Source organism: Myxocyprinus asiaticus, chromosome 15 (assembly GCF_019703515.2).
Source record: "Myxocyprinus asiaticus isolate MX2 ecotype Aquarium Trade chromosome 15, UBuf_Myxa_2, whole genome shotgun sequence".
In the NCBI taxonomy this organism is placed as follows: Eukaryota; Metazoa; Chordata; class Actinopteri; order Cypriniformes; family Catostomidae; genus Myxocyprinus; species Myxocyprinus asiaticus.
Genome location: NC_059358.1, coordinates 3,250,347 through 3,268,061, shown reverse-complemented (window position 1 = coordinate 3,268,061; position 17,715 = coordinate 3,250,347). Strand labels below are relative to the sequence as shown.

General features: G+C 36.5%; 1 protein-coding gene across 5 annotated transcripts in view; it reads right to left on the bottom strand.

Moving 5' to 3' along the window:
• Positions 1-17,715, bottom strand: part of LOC127453090 (protein argonaute-3) — a 72,140-nt gene that overhangs the window by 33,057 nt on the left and 21,368 nt on the right. For all 5 annotated transcript variants that reach the window (XM_051719163.1, XM_051719165.1, XM_051719161.1 and 2 more), the window contains exons 2-4: positions 2,763-2,934; positions 2,561-2,681; positions 2,153-2,361 (exon numbers count right to left, since the gene is read on the bottom strand). In XM_051719163.1, coding sequence (XP_051575123.1) covers positions 2,153-2,361; positions 2,561-2,681; positions 2,763-2,934 — 502 coding nt within the window. The remainder of the gene's footprint in view (positions 1-2,152; positions 2,362-2,560; positions 2,682-2,762; positions 2,935-17,715) is intronic.

Below are 17,715 nucleotides of genomic sequence, written 5' to 3'. Positions count from 1 at the left end.
CAGGTGCATCTCAATAAATTAGAATGTCGTGGAAAAGTTCATTTATTTCAGTAATTCAACTCAAATTGTGAAACTCGTGTATTAAATAAATTCAATGCACACAGACTGAAGTAGTTTAAGTCTTTGGTTCTTTTAATTGTGATGAGTTTGGCTCACATTTAACAAAAACCCACCAATTCACTATCTCAACAAATTAGAATACATCATAAGACCAATAAAAAAAACATTTTTAGTGAATTGTTGGCCTTCTGGAAAGTATGTTCATTTACTGTATATGTACTCAATACTTGGTAGGGGCTCCTTTTGCTTTAATTACTGCCTCAATTCGGCGTGGCATGGAGGTGATCAGTTTGTGGCACTGCTGAGGTGGTATGGAAGCCCAGGTTTCTTTGACAGTGGCCTTCAGCTCATCTGCATTTTTTGGTCTCTTGTTTCTCATTTTCCTCTTGACAATACCCCATAGATTCTCTATGGGGTTCAGGTCTGGTGAGTTTGCTGGCCAGTCAAGCACACCAACACCATGGTCATTTAACCAACTTTTGGTGCTTTTGGCAGTGTGGGCAGGTGCCAAATCCTGCTGGAAAATGAAATCAGCATCTTTAAAAAGCTGGTCAGCAGAAGGAAGCATGAAGTGCTCCAAAATGTCTTGGTAAACGGGTGCAGTGACTTTGGTTTTCAAAAAACACAATGGACCAACACCAGCAGATGACATTGCACCCCAAATCATCACAGACTGTGGAAACTTAACACTGGACTTCAAGCAACTTGGGCTATGAGCTTCTCCACCCTTCCTCCAGACTCTAGGACCTTGGTTTCCAAATGAAATACAAAACTTGCTCTCATCTGAAAAGAGGACTTTGGACCACTGGGCAACAGTCCAGTTCTTCTTCTCCTTAGCCCAGGTAAGACGCCTCTGACGTTGTCTGTGGTTCAGGAGTGGCTTAACAAGAGGAATATGACAACTGTAGCCAAATTCCTTGACACGTCTGTGTGTGGTGGCTCTTGATGCCTTGACCCCAGCCTCAGTCCATTCCTTGTGAAGTTCACCCAAATTCTTGAATCGATTTTGCTTGACAATCCTCATAAGGCTGCGGTTCTCTCGGTTGGTTGTGCATCTTTTTCTTCCACACTTTTTCCTTCCACTCAACTTTCTGTTAACATGCTTGGATACAGCACTCTGTGAACAGCCAGCTTCTTTGGCAATGAATGTTTGTGGCTTACCCTCCTTGTGAAGGGTGTCAATGATTGTCTTCTGGACAACTGTCAGATCATCAGTCTTCCCCATGATTGTGTAGCCTAGTGAACCAAACTGAGAGACCATTTTGAAGGCTCAGGAAATCTTTGCAGGTGTTTTGAGTTGATTAGCTGATTGGCATGTCACCATATTCTAATTTTTTGAGATAGTGAATTGGTGGGTTTTTGTTAAATGTGAGCCAAACTCATCACAATTAAAAGAACCAAAGACTTAAAATACTTCAGTCTGTGTGCATTGAATTTATTTAATACACGAGTTTCACAATTTGAGTTGAATTACTGAAATAAATGAACTTTTCCACGACATTCTAATTTATTGAGATGCACCTGTATATGTAGGAAAATATTTTGTTACTGTTATATTGATGCATATAATGGAAAGTGATTCAATATATTTTTCCCTATATTCATTTAGTGAAAAACAGTGTGCAAAAACATGCATAGATTATTTCTAATTAGATTTTTACTGTACATTAAAACAATTTTATCTACTTGACTACAATGTTTTGGTAAAAATGTTTCCAAAAAAAATATAATTGTAAGCAAACACATAATTAAGATAAACACTGAATAATCAAAAAGCTAATTTTTTATATTTAGATAAAGAAAATAATCACCTAGATTCTCAATAATATATTCCTGAATGTATTACTGACCTGAACAATCTAGAACCTTCATACACATATTTAAACATTTCAGGTGTCCAATACTTTTGGGGGCCTCTATATGATAATATTTTATTATATGAATATTATCCAAACAATAACTGTAGGTATGTCAGAATGTATGGTTTGTAGGAGGCAAAAAAATACAGGATGTAGACTTTTTGTTCGATCACAGGCTAAAGTTAGTCACTGTGTTAATTGTCTTGAGATATAATGGCTGCACCTGCACTCACTTCATTGATGGTAGGTGGCGTAGTACCACATCCACAGCATGAACTGGGTTAGTGCTGATTGGCTTGTCCAGCTCCAGCGGCTCCGGCATACTGCGACCAGTTAGTACCTCGTGCAACAGGTGCCAGCTCACCAGGGACACAAATTTAATGCTGACCTTAAAGGGTCGGTCTTTGCCCCCTTCACCTGGCAGTGTAACATCCAGGTCCACCTGTTGACACATAAGGAGTGATGTAGAGGAATGGAAAATGGGGACATTAATGCAGTTTCAAAGTAAAATGCTTTGATTAAACTGAAAACTCTAAACCCTAGTGAGCAGCCTTTCTGTCTAACATGTCTACATAGACAGCAACTTTCTTAGGCAGCATCCTAGCTAGCTTCATTTTGTAACAGAGCTAGTGTTTGCTTACCCCTGTGGGTGCCACAGGCAGTGGGTTGGCTGTGTAGAGACTTCGCTTTCCATCATAAACTGGCCTTCGATCCCCAAAGATGGTGACCTTAAAATGCTGCACCATGGAGTCCACAACCTCCCTGCAGAGACAACACTCATCATAAGGAGTCTATAAAAGGAGTCAGTCGTGAGCTTCAAGCGGTTCTCCTGCAAAGCCTTACCTGTTCACTCGCCGTGGGCACTTCTCAGGCTTGATGTCAACCTCATACAGGTACACGTCCATCTTGGGGATCTCGACCTGGAAGCAGTTGGCCAGCAGCTTGATGGGCTTCCCCATGGTGCCATAGCCAGGCCTCCGTGGCACGGAGAACAGGGACTGGGCCCCAACGGCTCCTGCAGCGAGAGGGACAGAAAGAGAAAAAGACAAACTGTTAGATGCCCCATTTATATAGACACAGTGCTGGTGTATAATCATATTTGAGCTGACTTGTCAAATTAGGTTTAACATCATTGACACCAAAACGGCATTTGTTCACGCATGTCTTGTAACCAAAACAGGACAAAATATGCAGGATGGAGAATGAGATTTCACTTCAAACATCTAATGCAACATGCATTCGTATTTTTGCCATGCAGATCCATTCCAGACACTTTATTTAGGCTACCCCGTTTGTCTGAAATGAAATACTTTTATTTATAAATGGGCATTTATAATGTAAATCATGTCCCAGGGGTTGATTTTTATTACAGCAAATACACTTCAGCTTTTTTTTAATTATTATTATTAAATGGTCACATTAAAATTTACTTTGAAACTTTTTACCAGGTCTTTATTTATTTATGGTACTTTTGAAATACCTTTTATATATAGATTTTACTGTTTCAGCCATGTCCCAGACCCAGTTAGTGTACTTGTTAACCAAATCCATAAAAGATTTAGTAAAAGAACATGCTTGAGATGAAATGTGGTGTGAAATGGACCCCCTGCTACACTTTATAGTGTTGCTGACGTCATCAAGCTTTCCTACCCGCATCAGTTCAGTTCGGTTTATTATAAATCCGTTGGGAAATTTCATTTGCACAAGTGTCACATTAAAATATCCAAACACACGTCAACACAACTCAAAAAGAGGTCGATATTTAGGTCAAGAGCAATATGGATTCATCAGGATATACACAAATGTATCCTGATTCCTTTCCTTTTTTTTTTTTTTTTTTTTTTTGTTGCTTGGATTGAAAAACAATGCATAGAATATAAAACAGTTTTAGTATTATTTTAATAATTGCTTATTGATTGAGAACGTTTTTTGTTTTTTTTTCCATTGCAATGGACATGACAGATGTACCATTAGGCTGCTTTGGACATCGTTTTAAATAAAAAAAATAAAAAATGACTTTCATTATTTTAAAAGTAGTTTTTGAATCACTTTCCATCAAAATAGATGTAAATGTAGGCTATATGCCTATCTCAATGTATATCTTTATCAATCAAAACTTTTAAGAATATCGATATTTTTTTGCTTATCGCCCACCCCATCACATGGATATTTAATAAATTTGTTGATTTTCAGAAAGGAAAAAAAACGTGATATATACGATTACAGTAGGGCTGGGTGAAATATCGAATATTAACGACATAATCGAGATAATTTTGCTGACAATGTAAAATTGACCAGTATCGTGAATATCGCGATGATTTTAATGTGCTTTCATTTGGCCATTTAAGTTTCATAAAGAGCGCATCAGTAGACTGATTTCACGATCCTTCAGGACTGCACAATTAAATAAAATAACATCAAAATGGCAAGTTGGTCAAATGTGATTATTAATCCACAAAAGGCTGTGATTTAAAGACAGATAAACATGGTCTGTGTGTGATTCAGAACAAACTAGTGATGCGCTGATCTGTGTGTACACGCATGGCGCCGCTCTCAGATCAGTTCACGTGCATTGTGAAATCAAAGTAATGCGGGTTCAAGCATTTGCGCAATTTCAAACATTAGTAACCGCTAAGGTTGGGTGGTTGATCTAATTTAATTTTCAATTACAATTTTGGCTTCCAACAATTATGAAATCAAGATAATCGAGATAAAACGATTATTGTGCCGCATTCCATTTCGCAATGAAACGCTCCGGCGTTATATCTTTAAACCTTCCTTTATTAAAGTTAAAATAATAAGGAAGCAGGTTATGAAAATAAACTCTGAAAATGGCATATCTCTTTGCGGTCAGCGCCACATCTATGAGTTGCTTGAAGTGACCGAGGAAGAGATTGAATCTTCTCCCGACTGATGCACACTCTGGCGAGGGACGCTCGTCACTCGCACGCGTTTGCTGCAGCTAGATTATAACATGATGGCTCGCGACATAGTGAATCATAATATAAGTGTCACATTCACTGTGTATCTTATCATGATATGCAGCCCTATTAAGAAGAGAAAGTTTGTTTTTTGAGAGGTAAAGATGGATCGAAGTGAACATAAAGCTGAAAGAGTATAGTCTTAGCCCATTATACACTGGAACAAATATGTTTTTTATTAGTCTTTTTTTATTTGTTTTCCAAAATAATATATAAACTCCTTTAAAACAATGTACATTTACTTTAGGAGCTATACAAAAATTGTTCGAATTGTTAAAATTCTGAGAATGTTGAATACAACATTTAATCAGGGCTTGACATTAACGCTTGTCCAGGACAAGTGGATTTTTGAAGGGAGAAGAGAATTTTACCTGCCCGACCAGACAAGCAGACTGATTAAAATGTCAATAACGGAAAAATAGCCAGTTATATTTGTGATAGCCTAGGCCTGTGTCACTTATTAAAAAGTTAATATTCTTATTCTGCTGTTGAAAGAAATCCAGAGCACGTAAATTTAAAATTCACAAGTGATCTAGTAACAGCTGCGCCCTGTTTGATTGACAGGCGGCATATGTGTGAGTGCTGAATGTGCACCTGAACGGTCAAATACATTTCAAAATTCCCCCAAAATGCCCGTCTTGGTGAGGTATTCATGTAAACACAGAGAGTGATGTCTAAAGTGAATGTAAACAGCGGAGAAAAAAGCGGATTTGTATTGAAATATCGGACTTGTAAATGTAAGCTAATAGACCTGCTGCTGTCTAGTGTCATTATAATAATCAAACAACCATAACAAGAAAACACTCACTGCTCTTGACTGGGTAACTTTAGTAGCTTTAAAAAGTATTCATGTATTATAATCATATAGTGAAGATCAGTAGTAGTTTTGTTGCATTTCATTCTGAATACTTGATAGCCTACTGCTGTTAAAAACTTTTAAAGCTGTTAAAAAAGCACTGAATGTTTTTAATTTGTATTTTTTGTTCAATTATTTTTAATCCAATTCTGTTCATTGCTGTTTTTTATTGTTATTTTATTACTGACTGTTTACTAGTCTTGAATAATTACTTAAGAACTTTAAACCATATTCAATAATTAAAATACAGTATTAGTTAGTTTTATTATTTGTTGTGGTTTTGAAGCTGGTATTGAGAATTGTCAAATTTCACAACCGACTACTTAAATTTTGGTATTGTAATAATGTGTAGCCTTTATTGTACATGATAGATCTTTCTGCAATAACATGATGAAAAAGTAGATCTCATTCTATAGAAATGTGAGCACACCTGCTGTAATTGGTGGCGATGGAGACTTTCCTTTATTTGACTACCATTCATAATATAAAATAATTATATGACAATAGCCTCCTCCTTTACCCAGTGCAGTTCACATTTCAAGTTCAAGGAAATCCACTGTTAAAAAGACAAGTAAAAAAAAAAGAAGTTCAATAAATGCATGATGTTTCCAAAGCCAATGAGTAATCGTGTTCAATAATCGTGATCTCAATATTGACCAAAATAATCATGGTTATGATTTTTGCCATAATCGAGCAGCCCTAGTAACCGCAACACAAAATTATACAAATCTAAAAACGCAGGATCGTATAATAGAAAAGGAGGAGATTACAGCGTTTCAGGAAATACGGAACATTGTAAACTGTAAATTTACACATTGATGAACCTGTCACATTGATGTGTCCCACTTTAATAATTTAGTATTATAAGTCAGTGAAGTAGCTTTGCACTCTCGTTCATTCACAAAAATGTATTAGTAAAAACATTTGAAGGATATTTAAAATAATTAATATGGTAAATAATGCTTTTTATTAAGCTACTATGTATCATTTTAAATGAAATATAAATATAAAGTGCATATCAATGAAAATGATTGAATTTCATTCTGCCTTGTGTTTATTTAATGAAAAACGTATTATTTTTAAATAGATTTTTATTGAATGTCTTTAAAATATTGAATCTATTTGGCTAAAATGGTTGTTTGGATGAAATTATGGTTCCTCTATTAAAAAAACAACAACTTTTGAGCCATTTTAGAGCAAATACATAATTATCGAGCTATATATCGAATATTGTTAATAGGCTGAAAAATACCGAGATATAATTGAAGACGTATCGCCCAGCCCTACGTTACAGTGGTATAAAATGACTTATACCGTGATGTTGAATTTTGGTCATATCGCCCACCCCTACAAGACATATCAAAATATTATTTCATTGTGTGTATTTAGGATACATATAATTTTACCTATGAAATCAGCCTTAGCAAGACAAAAGAGTCGGCCATTTAAAAATAATAATAATAAAAAAATAACATTAAAAATATCATTTCCATCAGCGTCATTTCCAGGACAGAATTCTATTAAACACAACACAGAATTTAAGATGTGCTGGAAATGACACTGTGGTGGGAATTTTCGTGAAAAACAAAAATGACAAATCTCCTGTGAAGCATGTACATACACTAATGGACATCGTTAGTAGACAAATTATTGAGAGTGAGAAACATTTTACTTTCTAGAAATGTACAGTGCTAAAAGTGCCCGAAGTTGAAGAAACACCCTCATAAATGTGTTAAATGATCTCTGTGAACCTGGGTTATTACAGTTTTGGATTTTTAATTTAGTTTTTTTTTTTTTTCTATTTTATATTCATTTTGTCATTTCGATTTAGTTTTTGTTAGTTTTCATACTTTGTCTGTTAGTGTTAGTTTTGTTTTCCTTTTCTCAGTGTTTTCTAGTTTCAGTTTAGTTAGTTTTTATTTTAGCTTTAGTATTTTATGGCTGCCAAAGCTCAAGCATTTACTGGTATCATTTAAAATGTCTAACGTCATTACATTTCTCAGGATAGTCTTGTATTACCTCTATCTATTGGCATTTTCATGTTTAATTAAGGTTGATTGTAAATGTTTCAAATTTTATAATATAGGGTGAAGATGGGTAAAGTGGGACAGTTAAGATTGACCTCTATTGTATCCATATGTATTTCTTTAAATGGTTAAAAATCATTAGTAAACTAATCTTTAAAAAGTAAACAATTAACTTTGAGGATTTAAATGGTTGATTTTACATAAGGATATGTGGCACAGCTCGTCAAGCAATGGTAAAGAAGACAGAAATTTAATGCAAATCTTTTTAAGGCGATAAGTAAAAGTTGACTTAATGTTTGTAAATGTTACATTTATGATTTGAAAGTGCGTAAGAAAATATAAAAAAATAATTAAAAATAATTTGTAGACATTTTCTATAGAATCATTATTCCTTTGTCCCACTTTACCAATACTACCTGAAAAAAAAAATCTGAGATTTTGTCAAAGAGGGTCTCCAAAGGTTCTTCTTCCCAGTACTATTACTTAATTTTTGCTTTTGACTATGGTAGGAGACAAATAAGCTTCCAAAAAAGTGACTAAATAAATAAATAAATAACCCAAAAGTGTCCCACTTTGCCTGTATTCACCCTACTGTGTATAAAAACAAACACTAAAATTAATTCAAGGTCATTTTAGTTAGTTTTGGAGTAATGAAAAAGTATTTTAGTTTAGTTTCAGTTTTTTCCAATCATTTCAGTGTTTATTTTTATTTCAGTTAACGAAAATGTTTTTATTTAGTTTTCCTTAATGATAATAACACTGCTGTGAACTTTATTTGTTATATTTAAAGTAATAGATATTATCGGCCGATATTAGCCTTTCACAGATATATCGGTATCGGCGTATATGTTTTCCAATATGCGCAGATATGAAAACTTTTTTTTTTCAGAACATATAATGCAGAAAACAATGCTTGGGGTGATTTAGAATTGGTGTCAAAATGTAGTTTGTCCAGCAGAGCGCGCTCCGACTCCATTGTTTACAGAACTGAGCTGACGGTGGTTCTGCAGACAGTGCGGTGTTAAGCAGTGTCTTCACGGTAAGTTGCTAACTAGTTTGTGAAATACATACTGGAAAGTTAATCAACAATGACCCCATAATTTTCCCTTTTCAACGTGACTAATATAACATTAACCCTGTCCCTGACAACCATGTCACTCATGTTTATCACATCTGTTTGCTGTTAGCCAGCTGTAGTTTGTCAGTGCAGACAGTAATGTAGCAGATTGAAAGGTAACCATCAGAGCATATTTTTGCAGCTCAGCAGACAATGGTGTGGTGGTGGAGTGTGTCTGCTGAGTGTTGATTTCACGCTACATTGTTACCTAGTTGGTGAGACGCAATGCTGGAAAGTAAATAAACAACATCCATTTTTTAATCTCCATGACAGCGAGCTTATAGCTAGCTAGCCATGTAGCTACTTTCATACCTTGTCAGCTGAGTGGAAGCTAATGTGTAAACATGTATTCACCAAACTGTTTTGTTTAGGATTCGCAGTTTGTTACCCCCTTCAACCGAACAATTCCAGTCATTGCATTTATAAAATGTAATATTTAAAAGTCTGGTTTTCCACCATTGAAAGTTTCCCCTGAACTTGTATAGCAGAATACAGTGTAACACCGCTGCCGCTGTTTATCTCTTGACTCGGCAGGTGTAAATGCTTCTTGTTTTACAACCTGACCCTAACTGACTGGCAGTATTAAAATAGTCAGCATTTGACTGATACTAAACATACAGTCCTGATTTTTATTTAGCTATAATTGTAATTTATTCTTTATTTAAATGGTCAGCAACTGACTGACACTGAACATACAGTACTGTTGTTAATTTAGCCATTTATTGTATTTTTATTTATTCTTTATTTTCTCAGTGTTCATTTCTAGAATTTGTTGACAATGTATTATAATAATAATGTCAAATATTATTTGATAAAAATATTTAAGAAAGCAGCCTTCTGAGTACCTTTGCATTGTCATATCGGTGTAGAATCTGTGCACAATCCACATAGAAAAGGTCTGTTTTCATTCCAGCTCAAAATTTAACTATATCAGCCACCATATCATGAATAATCAGTGATTCAGGTATCGGTCTCAAAAATCCCATATCGGTCAGGCTCTAATTTAAAGTAACTTCAGCCTGTTACATTAAAGCCAGTTCATGATGGCATCAAGATGCTGAAATACTTTGGTTGATAAAAATAAATTCTCAAAACTAGGATTATGAATTGTAAACAAAGACTGTGATGTGCTGTTTATTTATGTGGAAACGCAGGCCGGTTCAGAGACAAATTAGTCATTTCCCCTGCCGAGCATCAGCACTATTTCGGTGGAAAAGAGGGTAAAGAGACAGCCAAGTCTGAAGTTGTGTGCATAGTGTGCTGTTGCCTAACATACTGAGAGAAATGTTTGAACATTTATTGTCAAATTCATGATTGTGATTGACAGTAATTGGGGATAATGATTCCTCGACACCAAAATGCACATGGCACACTAGCAGTTTTACATCTGGAGAAAACTTCCTCTCTTGGGCCTTGTGAGAAGAAAAAAAAAATTATGTTAGCAACTCTGTGGAGGAGGAATAGGAAAAAAAAAAAAAAGAAAAAAAAGATGTGATGGTGCAGCTCAATGAATCAAATGTTGCCGCCCTCAGACATGAGAAGACTTGCACATGAGTCACATGGCCCACACAAGTTTCAAAGTTACTTTGAAAGAAGTTACAATGCAGTTCGGTGACATAAAAGGTGAAGTGTGTAATGTGAAGTGTTCGATATAAAACACACAAGTACATAAAAGACATCTTCAGTTGGACGGAATGGATCTGAATGCAACAGAGCGTAGAATGCAGAGGTCTTGAAACATTTTTAAAAGCTGAGCTATTTTTAACTTGATGTGCCATGTAAAAAAAACGACACTCAAAGCGTGATGTGGCAGCAAATAGAGACACTCGCTGTAAACCTGTTTGGAAACAAAAACTTTTTGCAATTCCATTTGGTAAAATTACACAAGAACCCAATGTGTCAGAACACAAACTAACACCTTCTATCAAGATTCTAATAACGAGACAGCAACAGATGAAATTTTACGCAAGGTTCAGCCCAGCATTACCCACCAAATGGCCTCTGAGATCTTTCTGTGCTAAACGAATGTCAGGCTGAGAGTGAATCATCCAGTTTTGACTCATAACCTTTGCTGAAGAGGCCGCTTTCTTTTCAAGTTAAAGAAAGCACAGTCATCTTAAAAGGAAAAAAAAGCTAGAAAAACAAGAATCATTCATAAAACCTGGCGAGGCTAAGATTGAACCATTAGCTGCAGTGTTTAATGGAGCGCAACAGTATCGGTTGTGGAAGTAAAAATCCTATTAATTTCCTCTATAGAGAAATAGATTTTTAGCGATGGCATATTAAACCTTTCAATATAAATCCACCATGAGCCTCAAGGTTGCTAAGCGATGATATATGCTTCTGTGAAAGCCACAGGTCAGTGAGCGTGTTTACATGCATGATCATACATCGATTATGCTGAGGCCGACAACATGCGTGGTCACGTAAACACCTTAAACGGTTTTCCTTTATCAGATTAAGACTGGGCGTACACGGTGTGCGTTCTGACACTCATAAGGTCGTGAGCCCCTGCACACTTGTATCTTATAATCGTACAGATGCAGTGGTACACAACACGACATTATGACTTCGCCAATTCCGAAGCAATCGCATGACTTTTCCCACTATTTATCTTTATAAAACAAAGCCAGAGGAGGAGCTGGCTTCCCACGCTTTTCAAGGCACAATTCACAGGACATTTTATGTGCCCAACAGGTGCATATTTCAGCAAAAATACGAGCGGTCATTATGTATACAGTATTGTGGATATTGGATGCAAATTTTTTTCAGAATTCCATATTTGACAGTTTAATTAATTAAAACTTTAATCAAATAATAATATAATTATTTCAATTAAATTTTTCAAAATAAAATTGCATTAATTCATTATAAAATGAAGTGCTATTATTCAAAATCCTCACAGCACAACACGAAACAACATTGGAGATATTTTTGTCAAATGAAGTGACAGAACAGAACACAACAGAACATCAAAATGTAAGATACTGCTTTAATACATTATTATTACTATTATTATTATTATTGTTTAAATGCAGAAAACATTACATTACTATACAGTAGTAATATATTGTTGTCTTTTTCCCCCATTTCACGAGGCCATTTATCCCGAGGTTTTGTTTTGGCGGTAGTTTCTCACCTCTGGACAAGCAGTTCGCTACATGGCCCAGTGTGATTATTAAACCCCCAAAAAGCTGTAATATAATTAAATAAATACACACAAGGCAAAAAATTATGACCACCTGCCTAATATGCTGTTGGTCCTACGTGTGCCCCCAAAAACAGAGCCGACCCGCAGAGGCATGGACTCTACAAGCCCCCTGAAAGTGTCCTGTGGTATCTGACACCAAGACATTAGCAGCAGAACATTTAAGTCCTGTAAGTTGCAAGGTGAGGCTGCCGTAGATCGGACTTGCTGGTCTAGCACATCCCACAGATGCTCAATCGGATTGAGATCTGGGGAATTTGGAGGCCAGGGCAAAATCTTGAACTCTTCATCATGTTCCTCAAACCATTCCCATACAACGTGTGCAGTGTGGCAGGGCGCATTATCCTGCTGAAAGAGGCCACTGCCATCAGGGAATACCACTGCCATGAAGGGGTGTACCTGGTCTGCAACGATGTTTAAGTAGGTGGCACGTGTCAAATTGATTTCCACATGAATGGCTGGACCCAGGGTTTCCCAGCAGAACAGTGCCCAGAGCACCACCCTCTCTCCACCAGCTTGTCATCTTCCCACAGTGCATCCTGGTTCCATCACTTCCCCAGGTAAATGGCGCACAAGCACACAGCCGTCCACGTGATGTAAAAGAAAACGGGACTCATCGGACCAGACGACCTTTTTCCACTGCTCCAGGGTCCAGTTTTGACACTCGCTTGCCCATTGTAGGCGCTTTCGAAGGTGGACAGGGGTCATCATGGGCACTTTGACATCTGGGGCTACGCAGCCCCATACGCAGCAGGGTGCGATGCACTGTGTGTTATGACGCATTTCTTCCGTGACCATCATTAAAATTTTATGTGACTTGTGACACAGTAGACCTTTGGAAATTGATCTTATTTGGCTGCACTTTTCCACTGACTGTTTTCATGACACGCTCCGTTTTACAGCATGGCTACAGACCAGCAACGCGCCTGCCCTGTTAAATGCCTGTTGGAAGGTAAATGTGTTGCAAAACTCAAGAGCTTGTACATTTAAATTTGAGAACTTGTATAATAAATATTTTTAAGTCAATACTTATGCAAGTAAAAGTTACCTTTTGGGTCATTCTGTGTATTTTGTGACCCACGCACCCCACTTTAATTTCATGTCTCTTAATATCCTTTCTGTTATTTATAGCCAGTTGGTGATCAAAAGGTAAAAATAAACATGACTTCTTATAACACACTGCACGGATGGGGTAAAAACAACTGAAATTTCTCTCTCATTAATGTACGATGCACTCATTCAACCGTAAACACTTGCTCGTGGAGCAGGATCTTTTAAAGAGACAGTAACATTTTAGCACTGGTTATTAAGTGCATATAAAAACATTCAACAAAATGTAGTGATGTAGTAAGTGTAATAAATGTGTTAATACATAAGTATTTAAAGGCACAATCATACATTATGAAATATTTTAACTTCAGAAAACACAAACATATGAAAGCATTTAACAAATAGGCTCATGCTGCATCTACGCAAGGGTTTGGTAAAAAGTTGTTATTTTTTTGCATAGTAGTTTTGATATAGTCAAAAGCAGACAATAATTGGGTGATTTTAAATCTCATGTAAACTAGGGTTTCTTGTGCTGTCTGATTTTTTTAATAAGCTGATTTCTGGTTATCATCAGTGTATTTCTGTGCATGTAAATGTGCTCAGTGTGATTTCAACTTTACTTCTAAACACATGTTTAACAATCATGTTTAATTGGCCTACCACAATCCTGAAAAAGAGATCCACTGATCAGAGAAGTCGCCGTTACCATTGACACAGGAATCACACCCTAAAGAGCTCAACAATGGCTAAAGACCGCTCATCTTCATAAAGCACTGAGCATCATGTTGTAACCGCCCAGAACTTGGTTACTGTGGTTTTTAAGTGTAATGCCACTACCATGCACTAGGGGGCTCTGTTGCATTCCTCCTCTTGTATATAGCCAGGTAAGAGGAGAGAAGAAGTTAGTTTGGTGAAAGGGAAGCATGGTCTTTTCTTGTGCTTATCCAAGTGCTCAGAGTCCTTATTGAGAAACTTTGGTTTCAAGCTCAGGCAAGTAAGTGTTTTCTATGTCTAGTTTGTCATGGTTAATTCTCTATGTAAGCTGTATTTTGTTTCTCATGTTTTATGGTATTGGTTTGTTTGTTGGTAGCATGCTAATGCTAGCCTGTATGTTTTATTGTAGAGGGACTCTTTATGTACTACCTTCCTTCATTGGCTGTCTTTATATTATGCTGCTGTTTTAAATCGTTTGCCTGGAGTTTGAGAGTTCTAAAGACACAAGGCTTTTCAACCTGCCAAAAAAGTGCAGACTGAGGACAGTGGAAGCTAGGTCTAAAATTTCAGCACATGTTGTTTGGATTTCATTTGGATTGTTGTTTCATCAGACTGCATCATTCCACGGACGTTTCTTCAATTTCTCCTCATCTCTGCAACTAGCTCAACGGATATTATTCTACAAGACATTCGGATTACTCTGTGGTCAATAGGACAATGGTCAGATAAGGGTTTCTCTCTTTCCCTCATTTCTAAACAACAGTGACAGAAGTGCATTTGTATGACTTTGGGTTTTGTCAATGCAAATATTTTTGTGTCTCTCTTCATATAAACTTTAAAAACTATATTTTTTGGCTTATATGTGTTGTGAAGTTTTTATGTTTGAGGTATACCACTAGGGTTAATTGCAAATCTGGTCTGTGGGTCCCTCTCTTAAATTTATTGTGTAGTTTGCCTCCTTTGTTTTTTTTGGAGACGGTTACAATGTGGTACCCGTTACTTCTCTCAGCACTGGCCAGGATGAGCCAATCACAGTTATTTATTATTATTATTATTATTATTATTATTACTGAGGATTTAAAGATATTGCTGTGCTGAGGCAGATTTTCATTTACAGGTATGAATCTTTGAAATGATCAGTTTTTATGTAAAATAACTATTCAATGTAAAAGTGTCTCCAGTGAGATTTTTTTTTTTTTCGGATATTTAAATACAGATGGACGGAGGAGTCAGTTTTCTGAGCTACAAAGCACCCTTGGAGGCAATTTGCAATGTGTTCATGCCCAGGGGATGCTCCTGCAGCAGCAGCACTTTTTATTTATTTTTTTATTTTGATTTGAAAATTGACTTAAATATTGATCTGTTTCTCACCCACACCTTTCATATTACTTCAGAAAATATGGATTTAACCACTGGAGTCATATGAATTACTTTTATGCTGCCTTTATGTGATTCTTGGAGCTTCAACATTTTGGCGCCCATTCATTTGCATTGTATGGACCTACAGAGCTGAAATATTCTTCTGAAAATCTTAATTTGTGTTCTGCAGAAGAAAGTCATACACATCTGGGATGGCATGAGGGTGAGTAAATGATGACAGAATTTTCATTTTTGGGTGAACTATCCCTTTAAAAACACTTATGTATACTTCAATAAAAAAACACTTGTTTTAATTTATTATTTACATTTCAATGTGACTTTGAATGGGATATAGGAATGTTTAATAGCACATTACCATATTAGCATATTTTTGCTGTAGTATCAAAATTGGTATAGAGAACTAGAGGTCGACTGATATATCGGATTTACCCATTAATCGGGGCCGATAGTTGCGTTTTTTTTTAACTATCGGCTATCAGAAAAAACTAATAGTTATCCAATAGTTATTTTTGGTTTAATTTCTCCGTGACCGGCACTGAAGGGTTCTACAATCTGAACTGCTTGGTTCAACAGCATAACTGCGACCTCTTGAGGTTAATTACAAACAATTACTGACTCTGCATGGAGTTTGTTGTGCAACGTGACTAGGCTATTTACAGAGACAGACGCTTCAAAAGCGGGATTAAAAACATCGACAGAGAAAAGCCAAGGCATGGACTATGTATACAATACACATTTTTGTATTATGGTACAATAAATCAGTCATTTAAGACAACCAAAGACAGTTTGATAATTTGTTTATAACTAACCACTGCACTGGAGAATGGCATTGCTGACGAGGAGGAGAGGACACTAACATTAGCTGTTTGGAAACTGCTTACCTTTACTCTTAATACGCTGTTTTGAATAATAAAAAAAAAAGTCACTAATGAATCTGTGCCAATCTGTTGTGTGTGTTTTGTTTTTTTCAGGGTTGAGGGGCATCCAATTGAAGAGGTTTGTTTCAAAGTGAATTTATAAGCTAATTATCAGCAGCAGTAAATCAGTCATTAATGCCAACCTTATGCTGCTTGAGTTTTTGCTTTTGCTTTGCCATTCTCTTGCTTCAGAAGACCAAGCACTAGAAAATTACATTGAGTGAATGCACGTGCACAGGAACAGTTTATAGTTTTCCGTTTTGTCTTTTTTTTTTTGTTTGTTTTTTTTTTTTTACTATAAAGTTTCCCAGATTTTTTTCTCCGTTCTGAAAAAATGAACTTCTGTCCAAGCTTCCTAATTTTATGATGTAGTTATGTACAAAAAAACAAAACAAAAAATGTAAGAGCATTGTAAAATATATATGTCTGAAATATAAATGTGATATTCATGAGAGGGCACACTGTTATATAATACAATGTTTTCATGTGAGGGCACATGGATATATAATACAGACAATGCCATTCTAAAATTACCTTTAAAAAGACAAGACTAGAGTTGATTTTATTTCTATGCCTTTTTCTCTCTCCCTTTCTTGTACTTCATTCATAGATTTAATCTGAAAATAAAATAAGAAATATTGTGTAGTGATGAAGCACACGGTCTCTATTTGACTTAGTAAGGCAGTGTTTTAGGTTACTGCTGAACAAACACATTTGACCTGTAATATTTTAATTAGTATTTTCATACATTTCAGATGGCAAAGGCTTTTATTTATTAAAGAATCGCCATGGAAAGTAATACTAAAGTTCAGTACTATTTTACATTAAGTGGAAAAATTATCGGCCGATTAATCGTCTATCGGCCTGTTTTTCCATCTTAGTTAACGGTATCGGCAAAACCCACTATCGGTCGACCTCCATCAAGAACTGTGAAATTTCACTGGTATCGGTATCGACTACTGAAATGTTGGTATCGTGACAACACTATTCCTATGGATAAAATGAATGAGAAAAATACCAAGGCCACTTAAAATGTGGGTGCTCACTTATGCGCTCTATAACTGCTCTGTCAGGAAGCCGAATTTCTCTTTCACCTGGTGGGCCTCTTACAGCAGACACCGGGGCCACTGCAAGAGGACCCCAGCCTTTCACATGCCACAAGACGAAGAGTAGGGTCTGAAACTCCAGACGACTCTGCTCCAGTACGAGTCTTTGTCATGGAAATCACTGTGCCTCAAGTAGACGGGTAACGATTTGAATTTACGCTGAACACGGACTCACCGATATGCATGCACACTCACCCGGAGACATTTAGATTCAGACCCAGGCTTGAGGGAGTGACAGGGATCTTGAGAATGTTCTGAGCTGTGCTTGGAGGGCATGTATGTGGAGGCAGTGAAGCCAGAGGACGTCGCTTTTAAACCTCCGCACATGCAACCACACTGAACACTATGAATGAGTCATTACACCACACTTCTTTGACTCTGGTCTAAGGGCAGAACTTATTTTCACACTGGCGCCCACTCTCAAACATCCGTTCTCCATT